This window comes from Pipra filicauda, unplaced genomic scaffold, assembly GCF_003945595.2.
Source record: "Pipra filicauda isolate LSUMZ 115617 unplaced genomic scaffold, ASM394559v2 scaffold36_size6622888_pilon, whole genome shotgun sequence".
NCBI classification, from domain to species: Eukaryota; Metazoa; Chordata; class Aves; order Passeriformes; family Pipridae; genus Pipra; species Pipra filicauda.
Genome location: NW_024104498.1, coordinates 52,838 through 71,003, shown reverse-complemented (window position 1 = coordinate 71,003; position 18,166 = coordinate 52,838). Strand labels below are relative to the sequence as shown.

At 41.6% G+C, this 18,166-nt stretch overlaps 1 protein-coding gene and 2 long non-coding RNA genes across 7 annotated transcripts in view; 1 reads left to right on the top strand and 2 right to left on the bottom strand.

Annotated features, from left to right (window-relative positions):
• The window catches only part of LOC113991631, a 79,245-nt gene extending 70,916 nt beyond the window's left edge, over window positions 1–8,329 (bottom strand). The window contains exon 1 of the long non-coding RNA XR_003541970.2: window positions 8,087–8,329. This is a non-coding gene — a long non-coding RNA (uncharacterized LOC113991631). The remainder of the gene's footprint in view (window positions 1–8,086) is intronic.
• A 58-nt stretch (window positions 8,330–8,387) lies between these two features.
• On the top strand, window positions 8,388–18,024 carry LOC120323904. Its single transcript, XR_005564826.1, has 3 exons — window positions 8,388–8,845; window positions 14,035–14,123; window positions 17,795–18,024. It is a non-coding gene; the product is annotated as an uncharacterized LOC120323904 (long non-coding RNA).
• The window catches only part of TTLL7 (tubulin tyrosine ligase like 7), a 59,218-nt gene continuing 50,482 nt past the window's right edge, over window positions 9,431–18,166 (bottom strand). For 2 of the 5 annotated variants that reach the window (XM_039384697.1, XM_039384701.1), the window contains 2 exons: window positions 14,724–14,897; window positions 9,431–11,349 (listed from right to left, as the gene is read on the bottom strand). In XM_039384697.1, the coding sequence (XP_039240631.1) occupies window positions 11,229–11,349; window positions 14,724–14,897 (295 nt within the window). In that variant the 3' untranslated portion in view covers window positions 9,431–11,228. Of the gene's footprint in view, window positions 11,350–14,280; window positions 14,400–14,723; window positions 14,898–18,166 lie in introns of all 5 variants that reach the window. The other 3 variants (XM_039384700.1, XM_027728102.2, XM_039384698.1) reach the window with 2 other exon arrangements.

Genomic DNA, 18,166 nt, shown 5'->3' with positions numbered 1-18,166 from the left:
TTTTTGAATACTTGCAGGGATGCTGATTCCACCGCTTCCCTGGGCAGCCTGTTATAATGCCTGACCACCCTTTCACTGAGGAAGTTTTTCCTAATATCCAATCTAAATGTCCCCTGGTGCAACTTGGGGCTGTCTCCTCTTGTCACCTGGGAGAAGAGACTGACCTACTGCTCTCTTCATTGCCTGTCCTTTCAGGTAATTGGAGAGAGCAATAAGTTCCCTCCAGAGCCTCCTTTTCTCCAGCTCCCTCAGCTGCACCTCTTAAGACTTGTGCTCCAGACCCTTCCCCAGCTCTGCTGCCCTTCTCTGGACTTGCTCCAGCACCTCAATGTCCTTCCTGAATTGAGGGGCCAGAGCTGGACACAGTACCTGGGGTGTGGCCTCACCAAGGCCGAGTACAGGGGGACAATCACTGCCCTGCTCCTGCTGGCCACTGCAGTTTTCTATGCAACACTATAAATTGTCTCTTGATCCCCTAAAAGGACCACCCCATACAGCTCAGCAGCCTGCCCATCTTCCTTTTCTGCCATCCCACAGACCAGCTGTAGAGAGCAGGAGAGCAGCTGTCCCAGCCTGGAGAGCAAGAGGAAGGAGAGGAAGGCTCCAAACACTGCTCTGGGCTGGAGCTCCGCAGCTGGAAGGAGAAGGAAGGCTCCAAACACTGCTCTGGGCTGGAGCTCCGCAGCTGGAAGGAGAAGGAAGGCTCCAAACACTGCTCTGGGCTGGAGCTCCACAGCTGGAAGAAGGCAGGCTCTGGACACTGCTCTGGGCTGGAGCTCCGCAGCCGCAGGCACAGCCTGACACCCCTCCCACCTCAGCCCGTTCATGCCCCGCTGCTGGGCTGGCTCACAGCCGAGCTGGAACCACTGCACTGGAGCCCTGACTGAACAGGAGGCAGCAATGTGCTGGTTACAGTCCCTCGGCACAGCTGATACATCCCAGACCAACTTTCTAGCACTGAGGTTTTATTGCGGTCACACAGATTATTTCCCCTTTTAATTCACAGCTTACAGAGTACATGCAGGGTCAAACACCCAATCCCAATAACCCATAGTAAGTGGGGAGAAAATATCCTGAAATATTAAGCTTTAAAAATTCAATTAAAAATATAAATACATAAATAGCCAATCAGTGGTTTTGCAGTTATTCTAACTTTGATCTTTAAAATCTCCTTGTTGATTTATATCCTATTGCCACAGAAATCAAATCATTTTTACAGCTGATAAACACTGAAGTTTACTAGTTAATTAAATCCTTTTTGGATTTTTCCCCCCCTCTCTTTCAATTTTAATGGAGAAAAAGTTTAAGCTTTTAATAGCAAAGTGGAGCAGCATTAAATAATTCTTTTCGTTGATGTTCTTAATTGCAATTACTGGTTTAAACTAGAGAACTCCTCTGGGGGGGAAAGCCCAGGAAGAGTTTGGTTTTTCTTCCTTAACTAGAGCAGTAATTAGAAAATACTTAAGCTTTTCTATACCTCTGATAATCTACCTTTTTCTCCTCCAAACAACTGTAAGTATCCCATATCACTAAGATTACATGTACTAGGTTTGCAAATTATCTGTGACATACTTAGTTCATGCAAGTTACGTGTTAGTGACATTTCAGACTCCTGAATAACACTCATATTTTATGCTAATAAAAGATACTAAAAATCTAATTTTCATATGATGCCACACAACTCAAAAATGTAGGAAAGGCAACTGCTTTTAAAAAAGAGAAAACTTAAGGAGGTCACCTTTGATTTGTATTTTTGTATGTAATAATTACAGGTTTGATGCTGAAAGCCTTCAGCCTGACAAGTATCACAACCCAGAGGAGCCTGGCTGAACTCACCCCAAAGCCTCCTGTTTTCCAGGAACCATCAGGGCAAATTTCCTTGCAACCTGCCAGCCTGACCCTGCGAGCTGAAACCCCTTCACCCCTGCTGCCCGAGCCCATGTCTCAGCAGCTCCACTGCCCAGGGCTCCCACGGCCCTGAGAGCTCCCAGAAGGAGCTGCAGGGCAGGGCTGGCTGTGCCTTTGGTCACCCGAGGGCACAGCAGACCAGCCCTGACCCGGGTTGGTGCAAGCCCAGTTCTCTCAGACTTCCTCTATATGAACACTCCTCAAACTACTGTCTGACAATATCTGGTTGCACAAATGCTGCTGGCCCTTACATTCCACCTGAGAAAATAACACAAGAAACAAAACAAAAAACCCAAACAAAACAAACCCAAACAAAACAAACCTTACTTGACGTTAATTTGTGGAAAACTACTGCTGTCTTAAGAATAGCTCCTAAATTAGGTAGGGGTAGGGTCATTTGCATTATGTGATTAAAGGGTGTTAACAGGAATTAAAGCTTCCAGAAGAAAATGTTCCCAGAATCGATAATTACCAGTACAAAAAGGCCAGGGTAATTATTGCCAGACTGCTCTCTCGCTTGACCTTGGCAACAAGAAAATTTAACTTGGGAAAAAATCTCCCCAATCAATTTTGAATAAAACAGTAAAAGTAATAGTAGGTAAGAAAAACTCATCATTGGTAGTGCTGAAGTAATTCCTTCACTGCCACGGCACCACAAAAATCGAGTCCTTTGTGCCGACGGGCTTGCAGCTGAAGGTGGATTGTTTCACTGGTGTTTGAACAAGCATAACCTGCAGGCTAAGACAGCCCTCCCTGCTCAGAAAGGAAGATTATTTCTTATAAGCTTGCCCGCGCAGACTGACAACCCAAACACAAACAAAGGCCAGCGTTAGAGGAATGGGAGGAAGGGGACTTCTGCGGCTGCCAAGCCCTGCCTGACACAGAGCCCAAGAGCAGCTTTGCTGTTGGAAACGCTGATGGCACGTGCAGAGGGACAGGGGACAGCAGTGACATTGCACGTGCAGAGGGACCGGGGACAGGACTGACACCTGCTGAGCACGGGAGGTGACACACACACTGCCCTGGCAGGATGACAGTGACAACCTGCAGGGCCTTGGGGCTCCATGGCTTTCAGATTTCCACAATAAAGTTCCCGAAGTAGAAATAACCTCAACACTCAGTAGTCTAATAGCAACATGACCAACCTGTGAAACCACTTCTCCCCACAAAATAGCAACAGTTGATATTAAATTTTATAGGTGTACAGACACAGGAAGGGAGCATTGCTAGACTCTAGTTATTAACTATACTGAAGAGCGATGGTTCACTTGTAGGTGTGCAATGAAAGCAGAGTTGCTTCTGACAGACATGACATTTTATTTAAAAAGAATAAAACACAACAGTACAACACAGGAAAGTACAATTTAGTGTTGATTAAATAATTACAGTACAGTGTTATACTTCCTGCTGAGGCTCTGCAAGCTAAACTGCAACTCAGGTGAGATACAAATTCCTAAATAACAAGAGTGCTGACATGACAATGCATATTAGTTACTGGATGTTGTTATCATTGTTGATATAAAAAAAAAGATATACAATTGTCCTCCTAGAGTTGCAGAACAGGTTATACAGCAGCCAACTCAAAGAAAAGCATATACCAACTTTATTTACTTGAACTGACCACAAGAGCCAGTAAAGCTATCCTCACTGTGCTGTTCCAGCCTGTACAGGAGAAAACAAATTACTGTGAAAGAAATCCTATCACTGCAAAATCTTGACTGAGAGCCCAGCCTCTTCTCAGCACGGGTGTTTCTCAGGTAAGAGCAGATATCCAATTACTTCAGCATTCTAATCCTAAGTAGGATTTCCATTATCATTAATAACACCTGAATTGGTATACTTGAAAGAAGACATAACAGGCAGAGGTGTTAAAAAGTATAATAATTGGATACCATCTGGGCAACTGAAATATGTTTTCTAGCAAAAGAGTGGTATTCAAACATAGACAAGAAGGTATACTGGGATAGTTTGAACACTGATTCACATCACAGGATGATGCATACTGCTATTAAAGCTTTTTCCTCAAATCCAGATTAGTTAGCATTTGGAAGCTTTAAGATATACAAAGCTTACTGTTTCCTCTACTTGAGCAGGCTGGGGGTGGAGGGAAGAAAGGGAAGAAAAACTGCAAAGTGCCACAGCTTCAAAAGAACAGTCTGCGTTCCTCCCCACAGTGGACAGCCACTGACAGCTGTAACAATGTGTGCAGGGAGATACCAACAGCTTGTAAGGTGGCAAGGATAAAACTACTGCACCATACCTGCTTTTCAGAAAATTTCCCTTGCTATCTAAGTCCCCATTATTCACCGGTTGTGACCAGTACTGTCACACTCAGTGGCACACTAGTGCAGGAAAGCATCTAGCTTCTCAGGATGTCAAAAGACATGTCACAGCCACTTCTGGTTCCCGTCCCATTTCAAAAGAAAACTAGAGGGTGTGGTGACAGGAGAGGAACGCACACACTGAAACCACTGCAGACAAAAGTAAAGGTAAGCACCAACTCCGTCTGGGTGCACCACAGAGTCGAGCTCAGTGCACCAGGAATATAACCCAACCACAGCTTCAGGCAGTCACGCTGATTCACCTGGCAAATCATCCCACAGATTAACTAATTTAAAGATTGGAAAGGTGCTGCCAGGTCCATTTTACCAATACTAGTAGAATTGTTTTAAGTGCCAGAGGAACATATTTTTTACTATGCCAGTAAGCTGTCTCAATTGTTCCTGGCTGCACAATGTATTGAACACCAAAGCAACCAAACGACGTGACTGAAGTTAAACTGCCCCACAGCATACTGTGCCATTTTGATGCAGCTACTTTATGCATTCTCTGAATCAGAATAAAGGAAATCAGATGGCTTGAACCCTACACAACTGGGAAAAAGCAGCTCGCTCCCACGAAGAGGACAAACCCTGCATGGGGAGGGAAGAGGCTGTGTGCCCCATGGCCTGACTCAGCAGAACACCTGCAATCACCTAGTAGGGCTGAACAGGAAAGGGTAGGTGGGATGGAAGAAAGTCCAACTCTTCCAGCACTGCCAGATCTCTGAGACTGCAGCTGACAACTGTTTATCAACATAGCCTATTACAAAAATATGTCTACACTGCACAGTGCCCCCTAATTCATTAGTTACCAGAGAAAAGTAGAGATGTTTGCACAGGACAATTTGCACTTCTCATTGGCAGTGGTTAGTTGTTTGACTAATTTAATGCCTTTGCAAGGGATATTGCGTATCAGTTAGTTTAGCAAACAAACATTAGAACTAATGAAACCTGCAGCTGCATGTTTCATTAGACTGGCAGCACAAGCAGTGTCAGAGCTGCAAGGAAGCAACTTCAGTTTTGAGCCAGAGACCACTCAGCACTGAGCAGAGAGGTGCTTACGCACAAGGGCTGCTCAGGGCACAGGTGTACACTCCTGGAGACACATACTGAGTTCTCATATTTGTCTGTTCTTGTGCCAGATGCACCACTGCTGAGTCCACTTGTGTGTCACTCAGAGCTGTACTTCCCTTTGCAAAATAAATTAATCCCTTCCCTCTTGTGCAAGGACAACCAGAGGGCTTCTGATACCAAGTCTGATGAAGAAATCTGTGCACTACATAGAAGTTTTCAATACAAGTACTGAATTACTTTTTTTTTTATCTTGAAATCGAAAGGGTCTATTTAGAAAATAAGGCCCTCTATGTCCTTCTGAGAAGCTTCCAAGAAAGCGGATTGTGGGGAATTGTGGCAGGAACAACTGAGTGGGTATAATGATACAGATGCTCAGATGGTCACTATGCCACTCACTTAAAAGTCATATATAGCATTATATGAAACAGTCTGTTCTGCTGTGACAGAGTAAGTAATTTCCACAAAGGTGGGCACAAGGAAAACCTTCAATATGAAACCTTCTCCAGGAAAATGTTTTTCCTCACCAGATCTCTTTAGTTCTAATATCCTTTTTGGGCTCCAATCTACTTCACCCTCAGCCTTCAAAGCCAGTGCTGTGCAGCGAGTGGACTGCCCGTGCTGCCAAACCTCACTGGAGTGGCACAGCGTGTGAGGGTGCTCAGTAGAACTGCTGACAGAAGCTGGGAGCAGTGGCTTTGTGGGGGCACAGCAGGAAAGGCTGGTAGGGGTCACTTCCCTACGCTCTTCTCCCCTTCCTGCTGCTGCTGCTAACTCCTGACAGGGCCCACACGGAGTGTGACCGACTGCTGTGCAGCCACCTGAGCCACTGGGCACCTGTGTCAGCCACCATTCCAGCCAGGCCCAGGCTCCACTCGGATCCACGGCGCAGAGAGCAGGCTGACTCATCCAGAGCGCTTGGGCCCGCACACAGCACTCTTAACTGCACTGTTTCACAGTATAAGCTAAAGCATCTGTGGTGAAAGGAGCACAGTACTCAGTTCAATATTATGAGTTCTCATTACCGCCTTTTGGTTTTTGTTTTGTTTTAAAAGAAGAAATGAGGATATGTTAAAAAACACCAGGAATACACCTGCTTTGATCCTCCACAAGCAGAATCTTTCATTCCATATATGTAAATGGTAAAATTAACCTCATTTCCTTAAGAGTCCTAAAGTGCTACAGGTGTTTACAGCCTAACAAAGACTATTCTATATTAACAAGAGATTTCAACATTGTAGGGAACTGCATAGGGGTAGCTGGCAGAGAACAAAGAACATAGATGCAGAATAGCAACTAATAGATGTGAATTTTACCACATACAGAAAAAATTACAAATGTTTTAGTAAATGCTGGAGTGAAAGATTTTCCAGTAAGCATGCCATGTAACAGCAAATTATTTCCTCCTGGAAACAGATTCCCATTTTAAGCTTCAAGTTAATTGTTTTAACAATGCATGCAAAGCTAACTTGCTGATACTTATACTTGCTAACACCTAATTACACATTATAACTGTCAATGCAATTCATTCTTTTCACAGAATCATTTAGGTTAGAAAAGACCTCTGAGATCATCAAGTCCAGCCTGTGACCAAACATCACCTTGTCAACTAGACCATGGCACTGAGTGCCACATCCAGTCTTTTCTTAAACACCTCCAGGGATGGGCACTCTACAACCTCCCTGGGCAGCCCATTCCAACATCTAATCACCCTTTCAGTGAAGAAATTCCTCCTAATGTCCAACCTGAACCTGGTGCAGCTTAAGACTACGTCCTCCTGTTCTGTCACTAGTTCCCTGGGAGAAGAGGCCCATGCCTACTTGGCTACAATCGCCTTTCAGGGAGTTGTAAAGAGTCATAAGGTCACCCCTGAGCTGCCTCTTCTCCAGGCTAAACAACCCCAGCTCAGCTGCTTCTCACAGCACTTACCCTCCAGACCCTTCACCAGTTCCACTGTCCTTCTCCGGACTCCAGCATCTCAATGTCCTTCCTGAACCAAGGGACCCAGAACTGGACACAGCACTCGAGGTGTGGCCTCACCGGTCCAGGGGGACAATCACTGTCCTAGTCCTGCTGGCTGTATTATTTCTAATACAAGCCAGGATGCCCTTGGCCTTCCTGGCTCATGTTCAGCTGGTGTTAACCAGCACTCCCAGGTCCTTTTCCACTGGGCAGCTTCCCAGCCCCTCTCCCAAACCCATAGCACCGCAGGGGTTGCTGTGACACAAGAGCAGGACTTGGCACTTGGCCCTGTGGAACCTCATACTGTTGGTCTCGGCCCAGCCAGCCTGTCCAGATCCATCTGGGCACATCTGCAGTATTTTCACTTCAATATATGGGGTAAATCATAAACTGTAAACTTAAGGTTTTATATATAAAAATGAATTTGTTCTAGAACTCCTAGAACCAGCTAAGGAACCATTCAGATGTAATTTTAAAAGCTAATTAATTTGTTTACTTTCCTGCACAGAGAATCAACAGTTAGAGACTAATTTTCCCATGACGAGGATAAGACATTCCTGTCTAGACAGCACACTAACTCGAGGCCGAGATCTACCAACAGGGGCCCTTACGAGGTACTTCGAGTGGCGTTTTTTTCAACATGGCTCCATCAAAGCAACGGTTTCGAAAACGTGTTTTCCTTGCTCTTCGGACCTCAAATAACGTGTGAAGCCTTTGTAATGCTTCTTAATCGGCATTTCTGACCCACCCCTACAGGTGCCCCTCCTGCCCTCACGCTGGGGCAGTGCAAGCACCGGGCCCTTGTTCGCGGAGCCGCCCCTTACCCGCGGTGCCTTCCTGGCGGGGCTCCCTCGGGGCAGCGCCGGGCTCGGCTCCAGGAGGCAGGGAGGGCACTGCCCGCGGCAACGACCCCTCACGAGGCAGCTCCTCGCTGGCCCGGACCCCTCACGAGGCAGCTCCTCGCTGGCCCGGACCCCTCACGAGGCAGCTCCTCGCTGGCCCGGACCCCTCACGAGGCAGCTCCTCGCTGGCCCGGACCCCTCACGAGGCAGCTCCTCGCTGGCCCGGACCCCTCACGAGGCCTCCTCGCTGGCCCGGACCCCTCACGAGGCAGCTCCTCGCTGGCCCGGACCCCTCACGAGGCAGCTCCTCGCTGGCCCGGACCCCTCACGAGGCAGCTCCTCGCTGGCCCGGACCCCTCACAGCCGGGGCGCTCCCGCCGCCTCAGGGGCGCTCGTGCGGCCCGCGGGAACCGCTCGGGACACGGCACGGCCCGTGGGCTCGGGATCCACCGCGCTGCACAACAGCCCCTGAGCTCCGCCCTCCCTTAAGTAGGCAAAGATCAACCCCTGCAAACATTTGTCCCCGCCCCGTCCCTTCTCACCGCTCCCCCAGCACGTGGGAGCACGCCCGAGCTCCGCTCGCACTACGACAGGCGCTCCGGGCGCTGCCCTCAGCTCCGCCTTGGGTCAGTTTGTTGCTCCCCAGCACAGCTGGGCTGGCGGGGCCCAGGTGAGCGGGGCACACCTGCGGGCACCGGGCTGAAGGTGCCACCACGGCAGCCCTTGCAGGGCCAGACCCAGGTAAGCAGGAGCAGCGCTCTGATCCCAGGAGCAGCGCTCTGATCCCAGAGGGAATGCTGCTGCTCTGCACAGCAAAGGGGGAAATGCTCCCACCTGCGGCGCCGCCCGGGGTTGGCTCCAGGGGCAGCCCGAGTGACCCGCAGCCCGCAGGCGCCGGCTCTGAGGGGCAGCGAAGGGGGCGCGACCTTTATTGAAGGTATCGGTTCACACATTAGTAGGAACACAGGACCACTTCAGGAAAGGTTATCAGAAATACAAATATATTAAGTAATGTCAGACGTAAACCACTGTCTGTTCCACTTTTGTACATGCTAAATGTATTTTTTTCCCAAGTCTGGCCATACTGCATAGGTATGGTTAGTAGCCCTCTTTCTTTTGGCAGAGTGTTCTGTACAGACTGACTCGGCCCAGCACTGGCATTTGAGAATAGAAATCATAATGAAATTTAAAAAATAAAAAGGAAAAGGGGGGGGGGAAATAAAAAGACATATGAACGTCCTACCTAAGCTCTGTTTGAGTCTGGCAAGCTAGGTTGGAAGCTGATCTTATCCTTATGGCCAAAAGTAGAATACAATGGAAGCCTTCTCCAAGGAGAGAAAATTTACAGCTTTTATTAGGTCTTACAGATAACCAGGATAGGCTTTAGTAGTCACTGTATGGACCAAAAGAGATATACAATTAATGCAAACATGTTATATTACTGAACTAATATTACCACAAAAATTAAAAAGACTTCACCAGACAAAAAGACTGCTTTTATCTGGCTAATCTCAAGAGAGTTTTTTAATTGTTTACAAATAGTCTTCTGCAGTTGTAGAGCTGAGGCACTACAGACAGGCATCAAAAATCTCACCCAAATTCCCAGTTTTATATATCCTATGACTAAAGTAAAAACAAAAACAAAACCAAAACCAAAATCAACGCATTTCCATACAACTTCAATCTCAAATTTCTTAAGTCTCTTAAATTTGTCTTAAATTGCTGGATATCAAAAACTATTAACATACTTGCTCCTGAGGATAAGTAGCCCCCAAATTATTTTTTTAAGTATACCTGAAATACATCAATAATTTACAAACACATGTCAGGATTAAATGATTGGTAAGTACACAAGTCTTTGGTAAATAATAACTACTCTGTTCTTTACTCAGTTAAAAAACTTAATTAATTTTTAAATCTAGATTAACTGATTTGTTTAATAGTTATTTCTATAATGAATAAGGCTCACATGACACAATGCTGAGTGGGATGAATGGCTGTATGTAGCAAAACCTGAATGATGTTTTCAGGCTACAAATCTTGTTAATACTAAGTTCCTGCTCTGGCTTGTTTTATTTTTGTGCCCTTCAGCCAGCCCCAGGAAGCTGGATCTGAGTGAGAGCTTTCAAATGAACTACATTTCCAACATGTAACCATGTCAGCAATGTAGAAAATACTGTCCATTGCAAGGCTACATTCCACAGGAGGTACTGGATTGCATGCTAAAAACTACAACAAACCAATTAGGTTAAGTTTGAAACAATACATTACAGCTGCAGTAATTCCTAAAATGTCTGCTTTACCACTTGTGCAGTAAAACAGAAGAACTGTGCACTATGCATGCTTGGGCAGCTGGAGATGACTTCCTGCTCCCAAAGGAAACCTAAAGGCACAGGGTATGGGTAATGGGACCAAAAATCTGGAAACAAACATTGGCTTCCATTTTATCACAATAATGCAGTTAGAAAGTCAATGCTTAACTGATATTTTACTGTTTGTCTACTAGATGCCTTTGCTTTGGCTAAAAGATATTATATCGTGTCCTTTAAGAAAAATAGCAGCATTAAATAGATCTTGTCATTTCAGAGGAGAAATAAAAATATGTCTGCTTTAGGTTTGGCTTACAGAGTTTTGGCTTTTATTTTAAACATGTCCAAGAACTGATCATATTATTTTCAATGCCTGTTACAGTTTTACTGTTCTACTAGAGTTTTTTAATTATCTGCCTTGTTAAAGGATCAATTACACTTGAGACAATAAATAATATAGTTTACAATAAATAATTTTCAAGTCAAAGTATTATACTTACAAAATAATGTAATACTGTAATAGAACTTTCAAGATCAATTCCATTTTATATATTCTGCAGCAAAAATAACATTTCTAGTAGGAAGGAATTACTTATAAACCTAGCAAGATCTACACATTCACATGTGTATGTAAACAACAAGATTTATTATGTTCCCAGAAAAGCTATGCTTTTACAGTAGGTTTTAAGCTAAATTTTATTATAATATGATGGTAGGAAATATATAACAGTGTTTACATTTAGCTTCATCACAAATTTTAAACTGAAAAAAAAATATTGGTGCTATTATTTACAAACAGCAACTTTCCTTTAACTTCACAAGTGACTGTATCTGTGTGTGAACAAAATGTTAGGGCGAGGCATTCCAGATGAACTGCAGCTAAGTTTGGATGAGGGTGATTTCAGGATGAACAGTGAAGGTCCTGGCAAAAAATACCTAGAAAGGATATGAAAAATATAGCAGAGTTTACAGACAAAGCAACACTCAAGAGCAAAAGAATTAATGTTTATGCGCCATACCTTATAATTGTTGTATGCAAGAAACTGGGTACAGTAAATACTGTTTATAAAACACGGAGGGCAATAGGCACAAGCTAACTCAGAAAAGGAATCTAAACTCTGAGAAACTCTTTGCAAAATTTCAAAATGTTGTATGAGGACCAAACAGCTTTCTAGACCTTTATGTTTCAAGCCATCTAATAAATAAACAATGAAACCCTGCGTAACACTACTACCAAAAATTAATACTTCGACCAATAGTGTTTGTTATTATAGTACTATTTATTTAATTTAGACTAGGCAAAAACTGCAAGTGGCATTAAACAGCTTATAAAAAGTTAATTCATAAAAAAAAAAATTATTAGAGGAGAAAAAAGATTTTCAGCTTTGGTTTCCAGCTCTAATTCTCTAAAAATAGACATGTTATCATCACTACTCTTGTAAAGGAAGAAATAATGCTACACCTCGTAATTCACGTCAGCGACTATTTATCTTTTAAATTCAGGCAACTGTATAGCTTGTATTTCATATAATACTACAAACAATAGTTTATCGTATGCCTAATATTAATTCTTAAATATTTTCATGGTATAATTACCTAATTGTAGAAATCATTAGATGAGCACAGTTAAGTGTGCAAAAATAACATCCATACTAAATTAGAATTTCACATTTAATTATGTCAACGTTAGGAATTGTATAAATCATTGCTTAAAAATTGTTGTACAGTTCTAGTGAATCATACAGGCTAATGATGAATAAGTTAAAAGACTGATCACATGGACAGAAACAGCACCACAGTGTCAGCAGGAGACTGTACAGAGCAAATGTACACAGGAGGTTTGCTTAAGCTTGAGAAAAAGTTTTATTATAAAATATTATCACCAATATATTTTTAAACAATTTGCAAAAAAATAAAGTCAGATTTGGAATGGGTTGATGTTGAGCTTGACAGTTCACTGCCACCAGCCCGAGTCCTGCCTTTGCCTGATGATACAGTAAAAAACTCTGATACTCCCCAGGGTTACTTGCCATGTCATAGATAAGATCACTTAGCAACATGTAAGGACCGAGCAGTAGATGTTCTGGGGTTTTTTTTAATTTGACAACACAGGTGAATTTATATAAATATTAAAGTCTGACTTTTTATACAGCTTGATTTTAGCTAATTTTTTAAGAGATTTTGGCATATTTTTTGAGCTCTTCCATTGTTTTATTTACACTTTTAATTTTTTGATGAAAAAAGTGTCATTAATAAACATTTCAATGCTCTTATTCAGGAGCATTGTATTCTTCATGACATACAGTGGATTTACAGTTAGGAGATAGGATTCAGAATAAATTTAATTTGTTCTCAGCTTTCATTATCTTTTTCTCTCTCCCTATACAAATAAATTTTCTCAGCTAAAGAGGTACCCATGTGTAATATTTGAAAGCTTTAGTTTCACATACTTTCTTTCTTAATCACAGGCAAAATAAAAAATTGGTTAGTGCTCAGAAAAAACGAAGTTCTTCAAATTAAATTTTTTAAAGTCTTGAAAAAATTTACTTCCTATACATTTATTGAATTATACTCTGATCTTTTCTTGCACCATACAATTTTATGGCGAGTCAAGAAGACTATTATTAATAGTGCAGATTCATTAAAAACAGAAACCTAAGTGAAATAGTATTGTGGTTTTCCCATTTCTAGAAAAATATTTCATTACCTTACAATTGTGGACCATAACAGGTAAAAGCATTTATTTCCATATGTATCCTTCATTTCACAAATTCAGAATATCAGTTACATAGCATATTGTTGTACTCAGCTATAGATGAAACATTTGTGGAGACATATAAAAACTGTAACTTAGATCAATCAGAGTTGTCATGACACTCCATTACTGATACTTCGTATAAAAAGGGCTTAAATTCCTCTACCCTGTGAAATTTATGAATAAATTCCCTTCAAGCATCCAAAGAAACACAGAAACTGGAGATGAGAGAGTTCTCTTGGACCATTCCTTTCACTGCTTTCCAAATGCAAGGCTGTTAGCTGCAGCACATTAATCTGAGCAGTTTGAATAGTTTGTGGTTGGTCATGATGTAAAATTTTCTGCAGCATTAACAGTAAAAGCAATAAAAACTTCAAGGTTGAAGATTTTCTAGTCTTAGCTAATCCAAATGACTTTACCATAGTCCTGCTATAGCTGAGTAGATGGTAATATTGAATATGGTTTGGTTTGTGGCTAACATACTTCTACTTTTGCTGTGACCAAACAAATTCAGTTTCTGATTGGTTTTACATTAAGTTAGAGTGTCTTAAGATCCGCATGTCAATAACAAATGGGTTCAGTGTATCAAATAACTAATCTGAGCTATATCAAGTAAGCAATTAAGTCATAAAATAAGTTTAACAGATAATATATCAAAAGTTTGCTTTTCACATAATGTTTAACTCATAAAGCCCTTCTATGAAATAATATATATAAGACATTTTATATAAACAAAGCATTGGTAAGTTTATATACACAATAATTAAAATTGCCATTATGGATAGAATTTGGAACCTAAGTAATTTGAAACTGATATTTAATTCTCCACCTATGACTGTCTAATCCCAAATCAATGACTTCCACAGTTGGAGCATTTCCAGTAATCCCTGTACTGACAGTATTATAATCCCTGTTGTATCCAGTTGGAGAACTAAACCAGCCACTGGAGAATCGGGTAAGTGCCAAATAATTCTTTTACTATATGATGCTGTTTTGCAAGGTTTGAAAATATATTTATGCTCTGTAAGATGAAATAATAAACCTTTCAGCCTATAGGTTTTGGAAATGAACTTTGCAAACCTGTGCAATACAGTAAATGAGATGGCACTTACCTGACCCTGGGCTGGAGCTGTGCCCCTATAGCATCCCACTGCGAATGTGGAGCCACAAGTGTCTGACATGTTAGGATACCTCTAGGAATGCAAATCTGGAAACAGTGACTTTGAGGGATCTGAGAAGGGGAAGAAAGGAAATTTTCAGTTCACTTTATGGAAAGCCTTTGCTGCAGCTAATTAGGCAGCAGGCAATCAAGAGTTTAATAAGTGCACTTTCACACAAGATCTGTGTATCAAGTCTTCCTTTGGTAGCACTTCATAAGTGGGCTGCTGAGGTTGGAATGACTGAAACCCAGGAGCAAGGGAAATGTTGGGGAGTTTGCTTTTTTTTTTCCTTAAATACAGAGCGAAGCAGGCTTAAAGAAAAGTGGAGTGGTAGCAACACAGACTGAAACCTGTTCCAATACTATCCATTACACTTATAATATTCAAATTTATACCTTGTATCATCCCAGTGGTGCCTAATCCCAGTTGGGGATCCTCTTGAATCTGATGAGTATTTGTAAACTACCAGCAGGCAGCGTTTACAAAGCTGTACTATTCGTTGGCAACACTGCAGTTGCTCAGGAGTCACCACCTCTGTGCTTTTACTGAACATGGTTTCCCAAGAGCTCCTGTTGTGGAGAAAGACACAAATTCATGTTTCCTGTCACAAATTGCAATCTAAGAGCTTTATTGCTTTCTATCAGATTTAACAGCAGAGGAACAAGAGAAAAGCATGACCTTGCCTGCGTACAGGAAAACTCTGTACAATTTAACACAAATACTGGCAAATGCTGAGTCCAAAACACAAATTAAGAAGTTAATCTTCATATGGGAAATGTCCACTGCCATTTTTCACTTGGTTTGTTCCCTTAAGTGTTTATAGAACCATTACTTACGTTTAGCAGATAAACATTTACTGTCACATAATTGTCTATGTTTCTTACAACAGGAATAACAAAACCCACTTTTTAACAGGTTACCACCTGAATGCAAATGAGATATTAAAGGAATTAATAAAAGTAACAAATTATTTCTAAATGTCTTCACAGCATAATAATACTCTTTTTTTAAGGGCATGACACTAAGAAACAAACACGAAATTCATTTACAGGAGATTAGTACGTGCTCTGCTTCCTTATCAAAAAAAAATCATACAAGGAGAGTCTCTTGGTTTTCTCAGTTAAATACTACTTATTATTTCATCTGGTCATATGGGGTTAGTCTGCTACAATTAAGTGCAACTTGAAAAGCACATCTATAGAAACATTCCTTTTGTTTTCTTAAAAAGACATTTGTCTTTGAAAAGAAACCCACCAAATCCTACCACACTAATATAAAGCAGGTATGTTTTAGCACAGAAGACTACAATGGTTTTTTGCATACACCTTAACACTCCTGTTTGTGCAAAATTCTGACCAAATTACAGGTCATTCCATCTGTTTTAAAAGGCAACGTGGTCCCTGTAAAGACTTTTTTTTGGGTCAAATTCTTATCCAGCAGCACAGATAGTTTGTAAGCTTGAGGTTTTTTGTTTGTGTATGAAAGAAGCACTTTACAGAGTGAGGAAAATTTACTGCATCTGGCCTCAACATAGCATCTGAGATGATTTAACCTTGTCCATGGAGATCAGCAGTAACCATGCTAGTGTAGAAAGTTTGTCCTCAAGGCAATGTCAAAGAACCAGCAAGCTTACTGCTGCCTAGTTAGATTTTTTTAAATGAGCTTGTGTTTCACTGTCAGGGTGGTGAGACACTGGCACAAGTTGCCCAGGGACACTGTGGATGCCCCAACCCTGGCAGTGTTGGATAAGGCCTTGAGCGACCTGGTCTAGTGGGAGCATCCCTGCCGATGGCAGGGTGATCTATAGGGTCCATTCCAACCCCTTAACATTCTGTGATTCTATGATTAGGTTGGCATTTGACCATTAGTGACTAAAAGATAAGCTGTATGTATAGCTAAGTGATTTGTCAGCCTGGCTCCTCCAGATGACACGTTCCAGCTGAAACTGTTCAGTCCTACAGAATTTTCATTGCAAACATAATTTTCAAGTGATGCAAGCATTTCTCCTTAATTTTTATTCATACAATTAATTAAGAAGTATTGTTTGTTACAAATATAATAATCTATAACACATATCTAATAGATACAAACTGTTTAATTTCACAAACTGAATAATCAGAGAATCATTTAGGTTGGAAATGACCTCTAAGATCATTGCGTCACAGTACTACTTGAACAGCTACTATTTTCTTTAATATATTTTTCTCAATTCAAGTTCAAGGGAACTTTCCACATGTATTTTTATCTGGAAATTAATCCATTGTCTTCATTCTTTCCTCATGAAGTCATGTGATGGTTGGTAGAAAGTACCAAGATGAAGTTCTAAGTATTACATTCATTCAACAGATTCACAGTGCTACACATAATTATATTATAATTCAATCCATAAACCTCAGAAATCCTGTAGAAGAAACTCTTCTGATAAATTCCTTAACTTCTGGATTTTAAGGTCTGTGATACCTTTCCTTTCCTACAGTTAGGAGGAATTTTTTCAGTGAAAAATAATATGTGGCCTGCTGTAACTATGGCTGACTACGAACAGAGTGCTGTCCTGTTACCCTGATAACAAAGGCTGACATTGGACACATACATGTGACTTGTAATGGGCTTTCATAGAAATGTGCCAGTGCAACCTCCTCCATGTGCTACACAGATTCAGTTTATTCTCCATTATACTGCAGTCAACAGGGATCAGAGTACTGTTTCCTAAGAAAGCTTAATTTGTTGTGCTGTAACTTTAGTTTCCATATATTAGTAAGAAATCACGGAGTCCTCACCAGATCAAATAAAGACTAGTACACTTGATTGTGCAATATGGTCAATTATGTTCAATATGGTCAATTATGTGTTAGTCTTTTTCTAACCATCTGAAGTCAACAATTTGTCTTATTAGTTTTAATTGTTTATTATACAGTAAAACAAATGTAGCTTTATGAAACCATCTACATCCCTTTTTTTTCCCCTGAGATTTTCATTTTTCATTCTTTTTACTAAAATAGCACATACCAAGCAGAGATCTAATGATCAAGAGGAAACCCTAAGGCTATTAGCTCCTGTCTTCTCCCAAGACATATATCTTATGAATAGTTAACATACTGCATTGCTTAATATATTTTCATATAGTCATGCTGTTTCTGAATCAGCACATTAATACCCCTTCCCAACATGTTTCCCCAAATTCTACACATGCCCTGTGTTTATCCCAGTCTGTTCTTTAAGATGGTACAGCAGGGCAGTGATGAGAATTGGCCTCTGTGCTGCAGAGGTGCTGTCAGGAGTTCTCAGCTGTGTGTTCCATGGCCAGAAGGTGCTTCAACTGAATAAACAACAGACTGGGAAGGTACAAACGGCCTTTTTGTTTCCTTCCACGAATTAGGTACTAAGTGTATTACATGCAGACTGATCTCTACCCATGCTGGATATTTGTATATTACTTTTACTTTTTTTTTTTTAATCTTTTACATAGCAACTCCTCCTACAAGGAGCTGGATCTTTGCCAAAGAATAGCTCCACCTTGGAGTCAGCTGAGTCTTGTTCTGCATGAACAAAAAATCCTAGTCTCCCTAGAACTCTTCTGCTGGCTCAAAGACTCTTACCTCGGTGAGAACATTTCGTATTCTGCATATGCTTAGGCTTCCACCAGTATGGGAAACAGTAAATGTAATCAAGCACAGAAATTTGAACTCATTATTTGTAAACCACAGAAGTGACATTGCATTTGGCATGAGGTGTCAGATGCACTTGTGACTGAATTCTTCCCTTCTAAGTCTGGAGCTCAAACAGATGTGACAGTGATTTCTGTTGATGGCAAGTCCACGTTGGACACAGTGGCCTGGCC